Source organism: Plasmodium knowlesi (assembly GCF_000006355.2).
Source record: "Plasmodium knowlesi strain H genome assembly, chromosome: 9".
NCBI lineage: Eukaryota > Apicomplexa > Aconoidasida > Haemosporida > Plasmodiidae > Plasmodium > Plasmodium knowlesi.
This window is the reverse complement of record NC_011910.2, coordinates 555828-573230: the sequence shown is the minus strand read 5'-3', so window position 1 is coordinate 573230 and position 17403 is coordinate 555828. Positions and strand designations below refer to the sequence as shown.

Here is a 17403-nt window from a genome sequence, read left to right as displayed (position 1 = left end):
TTTTAACAAGATAAGCAATGGAATGTAATTTTTTTTTTTCGTGTGCAACGAAAAGGCGCCATCGCGTGGCTCTGTGTATGATGCGAAGGATTTTTTCGGGGGCAGCATGCACCTTATATCATTCCTAAATAAAAAGTTATGTATAGAGGGTTAGAAGGGACCACACACTTGGTTTCGGTTGTTGTAGGTGCCTTAGAGTAAAATATTCCCCATTTCTTGTTGTGTAAAATTCCTCCTGTTTACAATCCTTTGGGAGAAACATCCCGTCGTGCACACCCTACCATGTAGGTCTATAGGAGGAGGCAATACGAATATGACACATCACCTTAGATGAGAGAAGATCTACGCGAACTTTTTCTTTTTTTTTTTTTTCTCACTTGCGGCATAGGCGATATGATTATGTAGGATCTAAAAAGTAGGCAGTCATTTTTTGGGAGTTTACATTTTTCTATTGAAGTGCCTTTTTTTTTTTTTTTTTTGAAAAAATCTTTGGTCTATGCCCGGATGCCCATCAGCGGAGTGGTGCATAGCTGGACAGCATGTGAAATATCACATCGCAGGGTGATGCATGCAACATGAAGAGAAGGAAAAAAAAGAAGGAAGTTTCCGTTTTTATGCCTCACTGGATTATATGCCCCTTTCGTCTCCGTTCCTCTTATAAATTTCTTTTTTCCGTTGTGTGCACGGTTAAAAGAGAGTTGTTTATCTCCCTCGTTCATCCTATATCGTGCCCCCCCTGCACGTTGCGTAACTTTTATTTTTCTTGCATAGTAAGCCATTTGTCTTCGCTTTCTGGGCGTGGCAATAAGAACGGAAGTGTAAGGGTGTAAGAAATCACTGCTCTTTCCGACCTCCCGGACGCGCATGTATGTGAAGAAGATCAGAACAATGGAAATGTTCCTAGATATATGATGGGAAGAATATGTGCGTATATACATCCAACGAGAGATTTTGCACCGGAGGTATTTTCCCCACTGCTCGTGCATATGTGCCCGGTGTAGCCACCCCCGGGGGGGGGAAAAGGTACACATCATTTTGAGCACATACACTTAGAAGGTCCATCCGGAGGGTCGTTACTTCGCTCTACGTATTGCCATGTGTAATGCCAGTTTTAGGAGCGTTTACCCCGCCAGGGAGTTAAAACCGCGACAATTATTCTTGACCTATTGTTTAACTCCAATCTGTTGTTGTATACATATACATATACATATACATATACATATACATGTATATTTTTTTTTTTTTTTTTTTTTTTTTTTTTTTTTTTTAAATTTAGTAGTCACAAGCTTCGCAGGTTCGAATCGCGCACTTGGAGTCACCGACTCAAAATTATCACTTCTTTCCTGCACGTGCAACTTTTCTCTTTTACACGTATCAAATTGAGCAAGCTTCTCTTCCTACTTCGTGATGTGCCAAATCGGTTTCTATTTGTTTATATTTTCACGCGGGTGTTTTTGTTTCGGCGTTTTTTTTTTTTTTTTTTTTTTATACCTTTATTTTTAAGCTCACTTTTTTTACTTTTATTTTCGCTTTTACATTTATTTTCACTTGAACATTAAATTTTAAATTTTATTTTTTCGATTATTGTTATTTCCATTTTCAGTTCCCTAACATGTTAATATATTAACATCTAAACATCTCAATATCTGAAACCCGTATCAGCAATCGCTGACCTCTTCACTTGCTGCGCTTGACTCTACGCGCTAATTTTCGCAAACGTAGGGAGAGTCTCTTCCTCTGAACATTTTCCCGAGTTTGTAGGCGCTCTCTTAAGCTCACATTTGCGCATCCCCGCCACATATCCTTTCAGCCTTGAGGGAAGTTTTTTTCTATTAACCCCCTCCAATTATAGAGAAAAGTAGAATTATATACAATACCACATCGGGTAAAAACTTCGCATCAAATCGAAGTGTTTTTTTTTTTTTTTTTCTTTTCTTTCCATTTCTTCCTTTTTTTGAACGATGGAGTATCAGGTTGAATATACTTCTAACGATTCTGCTAAATCTGAGAAGGAGGCTTTTGTACAGAACTCGTATAATCAAACAAATGGAAAAGGAAGGAGGAGATTCCTTTATGTTTTGTCCGTTGCAGCTATATGCCTTGTAGCAGGTTCTGCATTTTACTTTACACGAACAGAAAAAACAAATGATGATAACAATAGCGATGATGTGATTATTAACACTTTGTTGAAAAGTCCAGGAGGAAAAAAATTTATTATTTCCAAGTTAACCGAACTGGTTGCTTCATATGATAAGGAAGGAAACCTCCAGGAGCAGAAACCATCCAACGAATTGATTTCTTTTGTGGACAGAAATGAAAAGAGTGAAGAAAATTTCAGAAAACGTTTTGGAAATTTAAAAAATGGAAAGAAAATTGTGGATATCAATTTTGCCGACTCCAGATTTTTGATGACGAATTTGGAAAATGTAAATTCATTCTATCTTTTTATAAAAGAACATGGAAAGAAATATCAAACACCAGATGAAATGCAACAGAGATATTTATCTTTTGTAGAAAATTTAGCAAAAATAAATGCACACAATAATAAAGAAAATGTTTCGTACAAAAAAGGAATGAATCGTTTTGGAGATATGTCCTTTGAAGAATTTGAAAAAAAATATTTGACCTTAAAAACCTTCGACTTTAAATCAAATGGTTTAAAATCTACACAATTGATCAGCTACGATGACGTAATTAACAGGTACAAGCCAAAGGATGATAAGTTCGATCATACTAAATACGATTGGAGACTACACAGAGGTGTTACTCCTGTGAAGGACCAAGGGGATTGCGGATCTTGCTGGGCATTTAGCACAGTAGGAGTGGTTGAATCACAATATTTAATCAGGAAAAACGAATTAGTATCCATAAGCGAGCAACAAATGGTAGATTGCTCCTTACAAAACAATGGCTGCGATGGAGGTTTCATCCCCCGTGCCCTTGAGGACATCATTGAAATGAAAGGACTGTGCTCAACTGAAGCTTATCCATATGTAGGAGAAGTTCCAGAAAAATGCAAATATGATATGTGTGATAGGAAGTACAAAATTAATAGCTTCTTTGAAATTCCTGAATTCAAATTTAAAGAGGCTGTTAGGTATCTTGGACCCATAAGTGTGAATATAGCTGTAAGTGATGATTTTGCTTTTTACCAGGGAGGTATATTTAACGGGGAATGTGGCCGTACGACGAACCATGCCGTCATTCTTGTCGGTTTTGGAGCTGAAGATGTGTACGACTCTGATATGAATACTACCAGGAAGCGCTACTATTACATTATTAAAAACTCCTGGGGAGTTTCGTGGGGTGAAAGAGGATTCATTCGTATGGAGACCGACATAAATGGGTACAGAAAGCCCTGTCTCCTTGGCCTGGAAGCCTTCGGTGTCCTCGTGGAGTAAGGGTTTTTGTGAGGAAGAAGGGGAAAGAAAATCCATGTCGCGTCGTCCGCCTGTTGCGCGGATTCTGTGCTATGCAGGTTGATGCTTGTTCGCGATGGCGATTGCACATTTAATAGATCGTAGCCCCACCTGTTGATGGGTACTCCCAGGATAGTTTCGCCAGAAAAAAAAAATACGCTCGGCACCGCTTCAATGGATAGGAGTTCATTTACAGCATATCGGAGCTGATAGAATTTCTGTGAGACAGATTTTTCCCCTTGTGGGGAATCCACTCGTGCGTCTGTGCGCCATTTTCTGCGCACACGGAACCCCAGCGCGTTTCCGCCAGTTGTTCATTCGTTTTGAACACTCTCCGAGTTTTTGCCCCCTCCTCGCAAGGGTTATTCCGTCCCTCATTCTTGCTTTCACCCGTTTATTCTTTCCCGCTCTCTATACATATATATATATATATTTTTGTTCTTCCGCTGAGATCCGGTCATATGCCATTTACAAAGGGGTCAATTAATAAATAAAACCCTCTTTAAAATGTCATGTGCAATTTATATATATAACCTTGTTGTATACCCCTTCATGAAAAAGCATCATATGCTTGTAGGTTTTTTTTTTTTTTTTTTTTTTTTTTTTTTCTCCGTAAAAGGGAAAACGTCCTAACTGTACGATTATGAGAATGATAAAAAGAAAGAAAGTTTACGTTGTCGATTTTTGGAGCGCATGGAGCGGGAGGATCCCCAGGAGTGATGTGCTTATGACAGAGTTGGCTGGCTCTACACGGCGGGTAATGGACACACCCCTTCCTCACTATTCCTTACAAGGTGAACATATCAATGCGGAGAGGAAATGTGCCCATGGGCGCGGCTAAGTCCTGTGAAGCGTCCCCCTTCTTGCTACTTCTTTTAAGTTCAATTAACTGAGGTGCAAGGAAAAATTATTCCAAAATTTTGTGCGGTAAAATGTGACCCATTTACTTTTTCCCGTATGCCATTTTGATAAGCTGCGCTAGATTTTTTTTTTTTTTTTTCATGTTACAAAGGATGAGGGGAAATTATCTTACACCGGATATTATGTGATTGTGCGGGATGTATTATGATCCGTTGTGGGTACATTACTCTAACTGCACCTCTTTTTTTTTTTTTTTTTTTTTTTTTTTTTTTGTTCGCACCTGAAATTTCAATGTGCGGCGGCAGAAGGAATAAATGAAAATGCCGTCGTAAAAAAAAAAAAAAAGAAGGAGTTTTAATTCCTCAGGGATGAACGCAACATACAACTTTGTCGTCTGCACCTGGGAGAAAAAATTTGGGGCCCCGCGAAAGAGCGCATGTGAAAACATGTGCACTACTACCTCTGTGCTGTGCTTATGCATATGCTCTTCTTTTCTATACCTTCGTCCTCCTTGGCCCCAAGAACTGCTGGAGTAAATCACCCAAGCGACTGTTTTGTCCCTCCTCCACACACCGAAATAAATTATTCTTTGGCAGAAATCTTAAAATGCCCCTTTTCTTTCATTTTTAGGGTGAAAAAAATTAGTTGCTCAAGTTGTACCTTTTAAATTGTGTACATAGGATGTAGAGCAACAGTCGATAAAGGTCGTTGCCGCACCTATCCTGTACAGGCAAGAAGAAAAATAAACAAGGAGAAAATTCCTTCACTCAAAAATCTCGTCGCAGTTTCTCCGAATAAATATAAATCTGTAAAAATATTATCGCATGGTCAACGAGAAAGGAACGTGGGGTAAGGTTTTTTTTTTTTGTTTTTATTTTTTTTTTTTTTTGCGCACCACTTTTGTTTCTCTCTTTTTATGGAACAACTTTTAACTACCACTTTAATGCAGAAGAAATTTATTTGGGGGAAAAAAAAAAGAGAAAAAAAGAGCAAGTTGCACTTTTTTCTTTGTAGGGTTTTTAGTAGGGCCTTTTCCCGTTCTCCTTTTTTCTGTCATATTCCTTTCTTCTTTTTTTTTTTTTTCCTTTTTTTTTTTTTTCCTTTTTTTTTTTTTTTTTTTTTTTTTCTGGGGCTTATTTACTTTATATTATATAAATTTTATGATTTCCCCTTTTCCAGTTTCGTTCTTCGTTCATTCTAATTTTTTTTTTTTTTTTTTTTTTTTTTTTCCTCGTTTTGTTCCCGTTTTGACGATCGCTCCATTGAGAGCCTAAAGTCGACATCAGTTAAATAGAAGGGCGCACCCGTATTGTGGATACCTGTTCGCGACTGCTGCTCCGCTTTTGCGCCACCGCCCGCTGATTCCCCTTTCCACCAATTTCCTACCGCCACATCGCCCTTTTACCATCATGGAATACCACGTGCAGTACAATACCCAGGAACCTATAAACGCGGAAAAGAAGACCTTCCTGGGACAAGGATACATTGATAAAACCTTTTTGAGGAAGAAAAAAAACAGCCTCATCCTCCTGTCCGTCTCGGCCATCTGCATATTCGTGTGCTCCGCATTTTACTTCACCAGAACCTCAAATACTGATGGAGGTATTACGTACCAAATTGCCGACAATGTAGACGATGATTACGTAATAAACTTTTTACTAAAGAGCAAAAATGGAAAAAAATTTATAGCATCCAAAGTGCAGGAGTTAATATCAACGTATAGCAAGGATAAGGAAAACACCTCCACTCAGAATGGAGGCATTTTTAAACGCTTTGCAAAGAGTAACAAATGCGCAGGAAATAATTGCAGTGTTGGTCCTTACAGGATGAATGCAACTGAGGTACAAACTGTACCCCAAGCGTACCTACAGAACCCTCTAATTGACGCAAAATTTTTGATGACTAATTTGGAAAATGTAAATTCATTCTATCTTTTTATTAAAGAGCATGGAAAAAAATATCAAACTCCAGATGAAATGCAACATAGATATTTATCCTTTGTAGAAAATTTGGCAAAAATAAATGCACACAATAATAAAGAAAATGTTTCGTACAAAAAAGGAATGAATCGTTTTGGAGATATGTCCTTTGAAGAATTTGAAAAAAAATATTTGACCTTAAAAACTTTCGACTTTAAATCAAATGGTTTAAAATCCACACGATTCATCAGTTACGACGACGTAATTCATAAATACAAACCAAAAGATGGCACCTTCGATTACCTAAAACATGACTGGAGAGAATTAAACGCTGTAACCCCTGTGAAGGACCAAAAGAACTGTGGTGCCTGCTGGGCATTCAGTACAGTAGGAGTTGTCGAGTCGCAATACGCAATTAGAAAAAATGAATTAGTTTCCCTCAGTGAACAAGAAATGGTAGATTGCTCCTTCAAAAATAATGGCTGTGATGGAGGTCTCATCCCTCGTGCTTTTGAGGACATGATTGAAATGGGAGGACTTTGCAAAGGAAAGGAATATCCCTATGTAGATACAACACCAGAACTTTGCTACATTGACAGATGCAAAAAGAAGTATAAGGTAACAGCCTACGTGGAGGTACCCCAAGTTAGATTTAAAGAAGCAATAAAATTTTTAGGTCCCATAAGTGTAAGCATTAATGCAAATGATGATTTTACCTACTACGAGGGAGGCCTCTTTGATGGTTCATGTTCAATCTCCCCTAACCACGCCGTCATCCTTGTTGGCTACGGAATGGAAGCAATGTATGATGCTATGAGCCGACAGTATGAGAAACGCTACTACTATTTGCTCAGAAATTCTTGGGGAGAGAAATGGGGAGAAAATGGATACATGAAGATTCAAACGGATGAGTTCGGATTGCTGAAAACTTGTGACCTGGGTGAGGAGGCCTACGTTGCTTTAATTGAAGAAATTTAACCCTCACGTACAGAACACACAGGAAGTAGGGACCATGTGCCACCCTTGCATCACATTTACACACGCCTGCATATAGTTCGAACTTTTTTGATCATAAATCGGATATGTCTTACTCCCTCCCTCCCCCACCCCCATAAAGGAGGATATTCGGATCTGCAGTCGGCGCATTCTCGCGGAATACTTAACATTCACCGTCCTTGATCATTTTAAGGTGTACCCATCTTAACATTTTATGGGGCACCTATTGTGGAAATATTATTTTTCTCCCTCTATGCCCTTTCCGTACTTGCTCACACGCACACCCATTTTTGATAACTATTCCCGTGCCCTTTTAATAATTATGATATACCGCAGAGGGTCATGTAAAGAAAAAAGGAGCACATGTGTGTCCGTTCGTGTATTGAGGGTTCCTCCTTAATGAAGCAAAATGGCTGGATTTATTTGGCCCCATTTTGGCTGCTAAGGGGGAAATTTTTCTGATGGAAAAAAAAAATTAAAGAATTAAAGAGTTGAGAAATTAAAATATTAAAAATCTATGAACCGTTCATAACATTTTAGCACATCTAAAAAAAGTGCCGAACAGAGGCCATTCAATTTCTCCTTTTTGTAAAATAAAATAAAAAAAAAAAAAAAAAAACCTTTTCCTGGTCGATCATTTGCCCAAGATTTACTCCTCCGAGCGCACAGACTTAGGCGTCTTTTCACAGGTAAAACAGAGGGCAGCCGCTTTAGCGGTAATGTGTGTCCACTTGTTGTTTGCACCTCACCAAGACGAGGAGGACACACGACCAAATTTTATGTATGGAAAACATGAGCATTTCATCCAATTCCCATGGGTTGTAGGGACATTCACACAAAATTGTTTTGTTGGTGCGGCGCCAACCAGGACATGCCTGATAAGTGAATGGACCTCAAGGGAACTGACGGATTGCTCAGGAAGGAACGGAAATAAAAACCACTGTGGGATAATTCAGTGTTTTCATGTTTAAGACGCCGCTTTTTTTTTTTTTTTTTTTCTTTTTTTTTTTTTTTTCCTCCTTTTTGCTTTATCGAACTGATATGAAAATACCTTCAAGGGGTGTATCCAAATTTTTCTTATTGCCTTGGCGTGCTTTTCAAGCGGAGTTGCACCACATCAATAATTCTGTTGATGCCTAATCGGCGTGTGATTTTTTTCCCCCTCTGACGTATGCGCGGCTGTCCGCTGAACCGTTCGTGTGCAGTAATTTTGTGGACGTACGTCTGTGCCTCCACTGACAGAGCAGTCTTCCCCCCCCCTTTGTCATAGTTCATCGAGGTTACACTTTCTGCACTCCAAATAGTCGCAAAAAATATATGTTCATTCTTTTTTTTTTTTTTTTTTTACAAAGAGGATAGAAGGAAGCGCACACGCACATATGGTTTACTTCCCCCTTGAAATGTAAACATTAGGGTTGGGTTGAGCTATAAAAATGTGCCTACTGCTCGATTTGCAAAATTGTAAAAATAAGTCCATGTAGTGGAGTATGGCCCCTTGGCAGCTTTGTATGCATTGTGGGACAAGAAAATGTGTACTTCACCGAGGTTAATACCTTTCGGATGGCGATGCGTGCACACTGGTACATGTTTATTATATTAGTTACATTCGACGGGTATGCCAGACGGATTTGTCTCAGCTCAGCTGACCATACAAGAAGGTAATCGCGTGGGTGAGCAGTCCCGAAAGGCCAGTGGGTAAATTTTCCCATTTGACCTCTTGCTGGGGATTGCTCCAGGGGGGGACGCGGGGAATAGCCCAAAGACGCAAGCTCGTTCGCTTCCCTCGTGTGTTAGTATGGGGGTGCGTTTTCCCCCAAAAAAAAAAAAAAATGAGAGCGGAAACGTGTAGTGGAAAATAAGTAAGGCAAACAAGTTAAAAAAAAAGGGGAATCATAAGTGCGTAAATAAATGAGTAAATAAGTGAGCAAACAAGTGAGCAAACAAGTGAGAAAACAAGTGAACCATAAAATGATAAAGAAACATATGAATGATCGAACCCTATGAAGGGGAAGGAAAGTAGCAGTGACTGAGAATAAACTCAGTGGATTTTTGTAGCCTTTGGAAAAAAATTGAACTTTTTTCAAATTTCCTTTTTTTTTTTTTTTTTTTCCTAGTAGGCGTTTTTTTGGTAGAAAACTACACGGCTCCTTTTTTTTTTCCTCCCTCTCATGTGAGGGATCAGCGTGTGACACTACGAGGAAAAGTGCAAAAGAACAGAATACAGAGCACGGGAACACAAATGTAAACTGCACCTTTATATCGTTCCTTACCCATTTTTCAATGCCCACAGGAGGCATGCAAATCCTCCCCCTAATTTGCGCCTCCCTTTTTTTTTTTTTTCCTGAACATATGCTAAAAGATAGCCAAAAATTGAATTCTCATTTGAAACAGTAATACATTTTTTACCGCACTTTTTTTTTTTTTGGTGAAGTTTGCAAAAGCTACACTTTTGAGGTTGAATGAAATAACCTAGAGCAGGAAGATCTTTTTTTTTTTTTTTTTTTTTTTTGTATTTTTTAAGTGTCTGTGAGTGTCCATTTAGCTAGCTGTTCAGCAGTTTTTTATCAAAAGGGAAAAAAAAAAAAAAAAAAAGAAAAAAAAAGCTGGACCGAACGCGTTTTTTCGCATTAAACACTGAAAAGAAGAGGAAAGTTTTGAACTCACACGATTATAGGGTGAAGCCCCGAGGGTTAGCTTTATTGTATATATTTACGGGAGTACATATATATATATATAAAGCTATATATTTATATTTCATTTAAGTTTCATTTATTTGTGAATTGACGCCTCTAACTGTCCCTTTCGTGAGAAGAAAATGGAATATCACATGGAGTATTCGAACGATAGTTCTCATAAACCGGAGAAGGAACTATTTATGGAGAAATCGTTTGGTGGTCGAAAGGACAAGGGGAAAAAAAGGTTCCTTTATGTTTTGTCCGTTGCAGCTATATGCCTTGTAGCAGGTTCGGCATTTTACTTTACACGAACAGAAAAAACAAATGATGATAACAATAACGATGATATGATTATTAACACTTTGTTGAAAAGTCCAGGAGGAAAAAAATTTATTATTTCCAAGTTAACCGAACTGGTTGCTTCATATGATAAGGAAGGAAATCTCCAGGAACAAAAACCATCCAACGAATTGATTTCCTTTGTGGACAAAAATGAAAAGAGTGAAGAAAATTTCAGAAAACGTTTTGGAAATTTAAAAAATGGAAAGAAAATAGTGGATATCAATTTTGCGGACTCCAGATTTTTGATGACGAATTTGGAAAATGTAAATTCATTCTATCTTTTTATTAAAGAGCATGGAAAAAAATATCAAACTCCAGATGAAATGCAACAGAGATATTTATCCTTTGTAGAAAATTTAGCAAAAATAAATGCACACAATAATAAAGAAAATGTTTTGTACAAAAAAGGAACAAACCAGTACAGTGACATGAGCTTTGAGGAGTTCCGAAAGACCATGCTAACTTTACGATTTGACTTAACTAGAAAAATTGGCAATTCACCCCACGTGAGTAATTACGATGATGTATTAAAGAAATACAAACCCGCAGATGCTGTGGTCGACAATGAGAAGTATGACTGGCGAGAACACAACGCAGTGAGCGAAATAAAAAATCAAGACTTATGTGGTTCATGCTGGGCCTTTGGAGCTGTAGGGGCTGTGGAATCCCAGTACGCCATTCGAAAAAATCAACACATATTAATAAGTGAACAAGAATTGGTAGATTGTTCTGATAAAAACTTTGGCTGCTATGGTGGTTTAGCTTCCTCTGCTTTTGATGATATAATTGACTTAGGGTATTTGTGCTCCGAAAGCGAATATCCCTACGTTGGATTCAAACCTCGTACATGTGAAATCCGTAAATGCAAAGAAAAATACACCATCAAAAGTTACGTTAGCATTCCTGAGGACAAATATAAAGAGGCTATTCAGTTCCTTGGACCTCTAACTTTGGGACTGACTGTGAATGACGACTTCTACTACTACCAGGAGGGAATCTTCACTTCCGACTGTACAGAAGAACCAAACCATGAAGTTATGATTGTGGGTTATGGTGTGGAGGAAACTTTCAACAGTGAATTAAATGCTAATGAGAAACATTACTATTACATTATTAAAAACTCCTGGGGAGTTTCGTGGGGTGAAAAAGGATTCATGAGAATTGAGACGGACGAGTTGGGTTTGAAAAAGACCAACAACATGACCGATGCATATGTCCCCCTGCTTGACTAGGTGCGGAAACGTGTATCTAGCCAACTGTAAATGCTCAACGTTTCCTTCACTATGCTAGCAAATATTGTTCCCCATTTTTGTGTAACTGAAGAAGGCATATAATGTAGTAGCTATTCTGTGAAAAGCGCGTCTGGATACATTTGCTTTATGTAGCATATCTATCGTTTTCCCCCCCATGTAGTGATTACAGGGTTAACTCCAAGCATTGTATTCTTCTCACCAGAAAATGGTATATTGAGAAAACGAAAAAAAAAAAAAAAAAAAAAAAAAAAATTATACCCGTATTCTGCGCTACACCGCATCTCCATGTTCACAGTTTCCGTTCTGGATGTAACTTTTTGCTGACTTTTTTTTCTGCTATTTTTGAGTAGTTTTCCGCGATTGATAATTTTTTTCGAGTTTTTTTTTTTTTTTTTTTTTTTTTTTTTTTTTTTTTTTTTTTTTTTTTTTAACGTTGTAAATGAATAGACACATAGTAGAAAAAAAAAAAAAGAATCAAACAAACAAACAAACAAACAAACAAACAGAGATTAGACTAACAGGAACAAAATGGGAAAGAGGCAAAGTGACAAATATGCGGTGACGAAACCGCCAATAACAAACGACGAAAAGACGCGCTATGCGTTGTGCTGCGCGCGCGCTAAAATATGAGAAACAATTAAAAAAAATTAAAAAACTGAACAAAGGAACAAGAACGCGGTGTTAAATTGACAAGTGTGGGATTTGTACGTTACACAGCTTGTTTGCTTCTTTCCCTTTGACCGTCAACTTGATAGAAGGGGGACGCGTGCTGTCTTTTTTGTTTATCCCCACCCCCCAATGTGGCAAGCATGCTCATGCGCAGGGGTTCTTATGCTGTTGCGTAACTCCGAACGGATGGATGACTCGGGTTAAGTCTCTGCTCTCGTGGGATACTCCCCAAACACAGGTGTACACATGAACTATTTCTGAGAGTGCGAGAGAAACTGTTAGACACGTATAGGGCTTTTCGCCGCCCCTCCCCATTTAGCTATTCTTCGATTTGCGGAGCATCCGTGCTTGTTAAACTGTCAATGCGGTAGTATTTGTTCTGTTGTGAAAGAGAGAGAGAGAGGAAAAAAAAAAAAAAAAAAAAAAAGTGCACATAATAGTGGTTACTCCAAATGTACACGCTCCGTGGGGAAATTCCTTCAGGAGAGGACACAACTAGCCACCTTTACGTGGGATGCGAGTTATAACAGAACACAGTCCACTCAGTGCCTCACTACGTGCTTACTAATGAATCCTTCAGGTAGTCGTGGGAATACCCACAGAGGATTTCCAGCAGATGGATGGACTTGAGGAAATACGAGCAAATTCGCTTCCTGCAAAAAAAGAAAAAAAAAAAAAAAAAAGGAGGTGGGCATGGGTGTAAAAGGAGGAAGTCAAACAGAACAAGCAAGTAAAGATTAGCACTTCTGTTGAGGATCCTCCAGTTATGTGCTCTCGCACACTACACTAACAGGTGCAATCATTCAGAGATCTACAAAAAAATTCAGCCCCCCTTTTCTCTCCCTCCATCACTTACTTCTCCTCATAAGAAATAGTAAAATCCCTTTCCGACTGCAAAATATCAGTGCTTATGGAGTTCGCGTGAACTTCCCCGAGTTCCTCGTACAACCAAGCCAGAACATAATTTGCTCTTGGAATGACGTCCACAGCATATTTTATTCGCTGCGTTTGGTAATATATAGCCTTTTCCCATTTGCATGCGTCTCTATACCCCTCAAAAAGAATTGTGTACAATTGGTACATAATCCAGTGTTGTGTAAATATTTTTTCTGCCTGTACGTACACGGCTAGTGCATCTGGGAGATCTGTTTTGTCTGTGTCCTGCAACCTCTCTATGTAACTTTTCTCGTACTCGATGTACTCATATGCCGTGGATTCTGATATTTCCGACTCGCAGATGCTGCATTTGGTCACTATGGGAATTTCGTCATCGTACTCGCTCTTGATGAAGAAGGTCCCTGTGTTGTGATTGTTAGGTTGGCGTAAAATATGGTATGTGTAATTTGGGGCACATGGGTGACGGTTCGCACAGCGGAACTGTTCATGCAGTGGACACTCGTTAGCCCTGCTCTCAGTCATGATGGACACTGTACGTGGAAACAGAAGCAGTGTGTCTGCCCATACCTACGCCGCACATGGAACATTTGAACCCCCTTGACTTATCAATCGGATTTGTACATCTGCTGCACATGCAAACGAATAACCAGTTGGTAAGCTTTTCTCTTCTTACTGTGGACGGGGAAGAAAAAAAAAAAAAAAAAAAAAAAAAAAAAAAAGGGGAGGAGAGGAGAGGAGAGTGTGTCAAGTGCAAGGATGATTCGATAGGGAAGACACATCATTTGAAGTATCCTCTTCCCGTGACGAAAACGTAAATGGATCACACATGCACTTTTTTCACATGCGAAAAGCTGCTCGCTCGATGTGATCCCCTTACTATTGGAAGATTTGTACAAGTCGTCATCTCCGAGGTATGATATGGTTAGCTCGTCGCCCACGGCTAGCTTCACTCTGGCGCGCAAGACAAAGCTGTCGTTGGTTCCGTAGTGCCAGCAGGCAGTCGAGTTGCAGCTGTGCGCGAGCATGGAAATGCCTATCGGGGAAGCGGGGAAGAAAAACGGGGGAAATGGAAACAGGGCAACAAAACGGGGGAAATAAAAAGAGATCCTCCCCTCTGGTGTGCAAAGGTGCAGTAACGATGACCATCGCACCGATAACAGAGCATTCACTTACGGTTGTACAGAACCAGTCCCTCGTTGTCTGTGTGATGGCCAAAGGCATTGTAGTGCCACACCTGTATGATCCTATCGTATATTTTCGGGTCTATCAATTTTTTCATAAAAAAATATTGTACTTTCCCATTTTTGGCGATCTTTTTATCGCACACCTTATTTAACACGTTGAATACATCTGCATCTGCATCCCTGTCGGGTTCAGGAATCCACTTATCAATACAAGCCTTCAAGTCACTATCATTAAGTGTCGTAATGGTGCATAATGCAGCATAATGCCACTTGAGCGGTAGCTCGAAACATTCTTCATTGTTCAATTTATTTAAATAGGTCCATAGGTCTTCATTCAGATCGGGGGTAATAATTATCAACGGTTTCTCCACAAATATAATGCTCCCTGCTTCTAATTCTTTCCTTGTAAACATACATCTGCCTTTTCCTTTAACGTGTGCAATCTCTACTTGTTCATCTATCTGCTCATTGTTATATACTTCTAGGTTTTCCTCTACGTATTCCTCGTTCCCCTCTAATTCTTCCAGTGTGTCTGTGGTTTTTCTGTCTCCGACGCTTGTTCCTTCATGTTCATCCGGCATCGTTTTCTTCTGCTGCCGGACTTGCACTTGGTTCATGCAACTTTTGCGCCTTTCGCGCTGGTGCATGGAGTTGGCGCCTCCGTCCACGTCAGGGAGTTCCTCCTCATCCACTTCGTCAGGCGGTCCGTCCGCCTCTTCGTCGGCTACTTTGTCAGGGAATTCCTCGTAAGCCTCTTCATCTACATATGCATCTGCATATTCCTCTGCATATTCGTCAACCCCCTCTTCAGCATATTCGTCTTTCACGTCGGCTTCATTGTAAGCGTACTCTTCTTCTTCTTCTTCCTCCTCCTCTACATACTCATGCTGCTCCTCCTGGTCGTAAACGCCCCCCTGGGACAGCTCCTCATGCATGGCATCCATGTCCACCTCGGGATAAGACTCCACCTCTTCATCGACCTCCGAGAACTCCTTCGTTTCGCCTGCATATTTTTTAAACTGTAGATGCGCATGTCTGGTGGCACCCTTTTTGCGGCTAACTTCATATTCCAGTGTGTTATCACGATCGTACTCTCCCCCGTTGGTGTGTCCATGTCTTTCGCCTCTCTTCTTCTTTATGTAGTACTCGTTCGCAAAATCGGTGCTCCCATTTGTTACGTTTCCATTTGCTCGTGAAAAGGATCTCGTGAGATATTTTCCCATCGCCTGACTACTACCACCCCCCAATTCATCATGATATGTATAAACGTCGTCCGAGGTGTCTTGTCGCTTTTCATTTTCAAGTTCGTTTTTCCTAACACTTTTTTTTTCCTTCTTATCGGGGTAGCCATATGTGTCTCCTGTAAATGGATGGAAAAAGAAAACGGTGATTCAAAGTGTATCTATTCCTGCTAAAAGGAGAGTTCATTTTTTGTGTCTGGCTGGTGCCACTGCGATGACTTGGAGTAAAACTCTCCCCTTTTTTTGTGTGTGGCAAAAGGATGGTGCACAAAAACACACACCAATGCTATTACGCACGGGGAGGAGGAGAGGGGGGGGGGGGGGGGTATATATTGTCCTGAAATTCAGACAAATATATATTCAGTAAGAGATAGATGCAATGGGGGAGTACCTTCCAAATCGAGCGTCTCCGCATGGGCCCAATCTCCCTCGTCAACTGTGTCAACTTCTACCATTTTTTTTTTTTTCCGACTGGATCTTCTGAGTCTCCTAAGAATTGTCTCCATATTGTATCTTCCTCTTCGTCTTCCTTTTTTTTTTTTTTTTTTTTTTAACTATTTGTACACAATTAGCTTTTTGATCGAGTTCTAAGCTAGCTGTTTTTTTTTTTTTTTTTTTTTTTTTTTTTTTTTTTTTTCCCTCTCCGCGACAGAACACACTTTATTATGTCGTGGCAGGAGGGAAACTCAGAGGACCATTACTTCGCTCGAGGAGGTACAAATGTTTAGAAGGACAAATGAAGTAGTAATCTCTGCAAAATCATCAGCTCGCCACAACACTATCACATGAATTGTGTGCGAGGGTTTGCCAAGCTAGTCAAAACAAATAGAATAAAATAAAATGAAGTAAAATGAAATAAAAGGAGGTGCAGGGAAAACATGTACCCCAATTTTATGAGAATCTAAAATGCTGAGATGAGTAGGGAACATTTATTTTTATTATTTATTATTATTTTTTTTTTTTCCTTTTGAGTTAACAACTTGGTAGTTCGACATGGTGCAGAAGCCTAAATCACACTTAACAACTTCTGTTTGCATACATTCGTGGGGGCACATATGTATGCGTAACTTATGAACAGCTATCTTATTTTGTAACTACACAGATGAGGTGGGGAACGTTTCTTGATTTGTTCTCCTCCGATAGGTGAGTAAGTGACAAAACGGGTAAGGGGGATGTAGATGTATGCATTGTCGTCTGTGCATTCGGGAAGGCACAAATTCCCAATTTTCATGGAGAGGGGGAGCAGCACTGGGATGAGGAGACACAAAATGAATAGTTTCAAATAAACTCTAAACAACAAGCAATCAAACAAGTGAACAAGGAAACGCAGCACCTTTAAAAACAGTTTGAATCAATGGTGCGAGTCGGATGGAGGCACGTTTACGCCTGTGTATGTAGAGAAAAAAAAAATCACAAAAAAAAAGAAAAAAAAAAAAAAAGAAAAAAAAACGAAAGAAAAGTACAAAGAAAAAGAACAACAACAAAAAAAAAAAAAGAAAAAAGAAAAACAGAGACAACTGCACAAACGAAAGAGCACACCTAGGTCCATAAACACGCGGACTTAGTCGACGCGCGTAGGTGCCCACCGCCAATTCGTGCTGGAATAGCGTTCACCAAATTGCGCCCGCGACAATCTTGCAACCGGAGCGACTTGTCTATATCATGTACTGTCAAAGAGGAGTTACGATGTGTTAATGTATAAACAGGAGGACGGATTTACATACGCAAATTTTTAATTCATATATGTACACATGTGTCCATGTGTACCGAACACATTCCACCCGCTTAGCTGTTCACAGCCATTTCATCAAGGGGGAAGCAATGCATGGGCATAAATACAAACGGGCGAAGAAACACGAACATGTGGTTAGGCGGAAATAGAAACACGCGAATGTCCACACAAATCGGGAAAAAAAAAAAAAATATATATATATATATACATATATT

General features: G+C 39.5%; 4 protein-coding genes across 4 annotated transcripts; 3 read left to right on the top strand and 1 right to left on the bottom strand.

Annotated features, from left to right (window-relative positions):
* Positions 1–1961: 1961 nt before the first annotated feature.
* Positions 1962–3401, top strand: PKNH_0913000 (falcipain-like protein; the record flags this gene model as incomplete). Its single annotated transcript, XM_002259117.1, has 1 exon — positions 1962–3401. One exon carries the CDS (start codon positions 1962–1964, stop codon positions 3399–3401), a length of 1440 nt encoding a protein of 479 aa, XP_002259153.1.
* Positions 3402–5689: 2288 nt separating this feature from the next.
* On the top strand, positions 5690–7177 carry PKNH_0912900 (falcipain-like protein; the record flags this gene model as incomplete). The annotated part of the gene is made up of 1 exon (XM_002259116.1): positions 5690–7177. One exon carries the CDS (start codon positions 5690–5692, stop codon positions 7175–7177), a length of 1488 nt encoding a protein of 495 aa, XP_002259152.1.
* Positions 7178–10010: 2833 nt separating this feature from the next.
* Positions 10011–11444, top strand: PKNH_0912800 (falcipain-like protein; the record flags this gene model as incomplete). Its single annotated transcript, XM_002259115.1, has 1 exon — positions 10011–11444. One exon carries the CDS (start codon positions 10011–10013, stop codon positions 11442–11444), a length of 1434 nt encoding a protein of 477 aa, XP_002259151.1.
* Positions 11445–12453: 1009 nt separating this feature from the next.
* Positions 12454–15962, bottom strand: PKNH_0912700 (SET domain-containing protein 7, putative; the record flags this gene model as incomplete). Its single annotated transcript, XM_002259114.2, has 7 exons — positions 12454–12513; positions 12700–12787; positions 12991–13432; positions 13599–13703; positions 13909–14064; positions 14205–15575; positions 15848–15962. The coding sequence occupies 7 exons, from the start codon at positions 15960–15962 to the stop codon at positions 12454–12456; spliced, it is 2337 nt and encodes a 778-aa protein (XP_002259150.2).
* Between the last annotated feature and the right edge of the window lie 1441 nt (positions 15963–17403).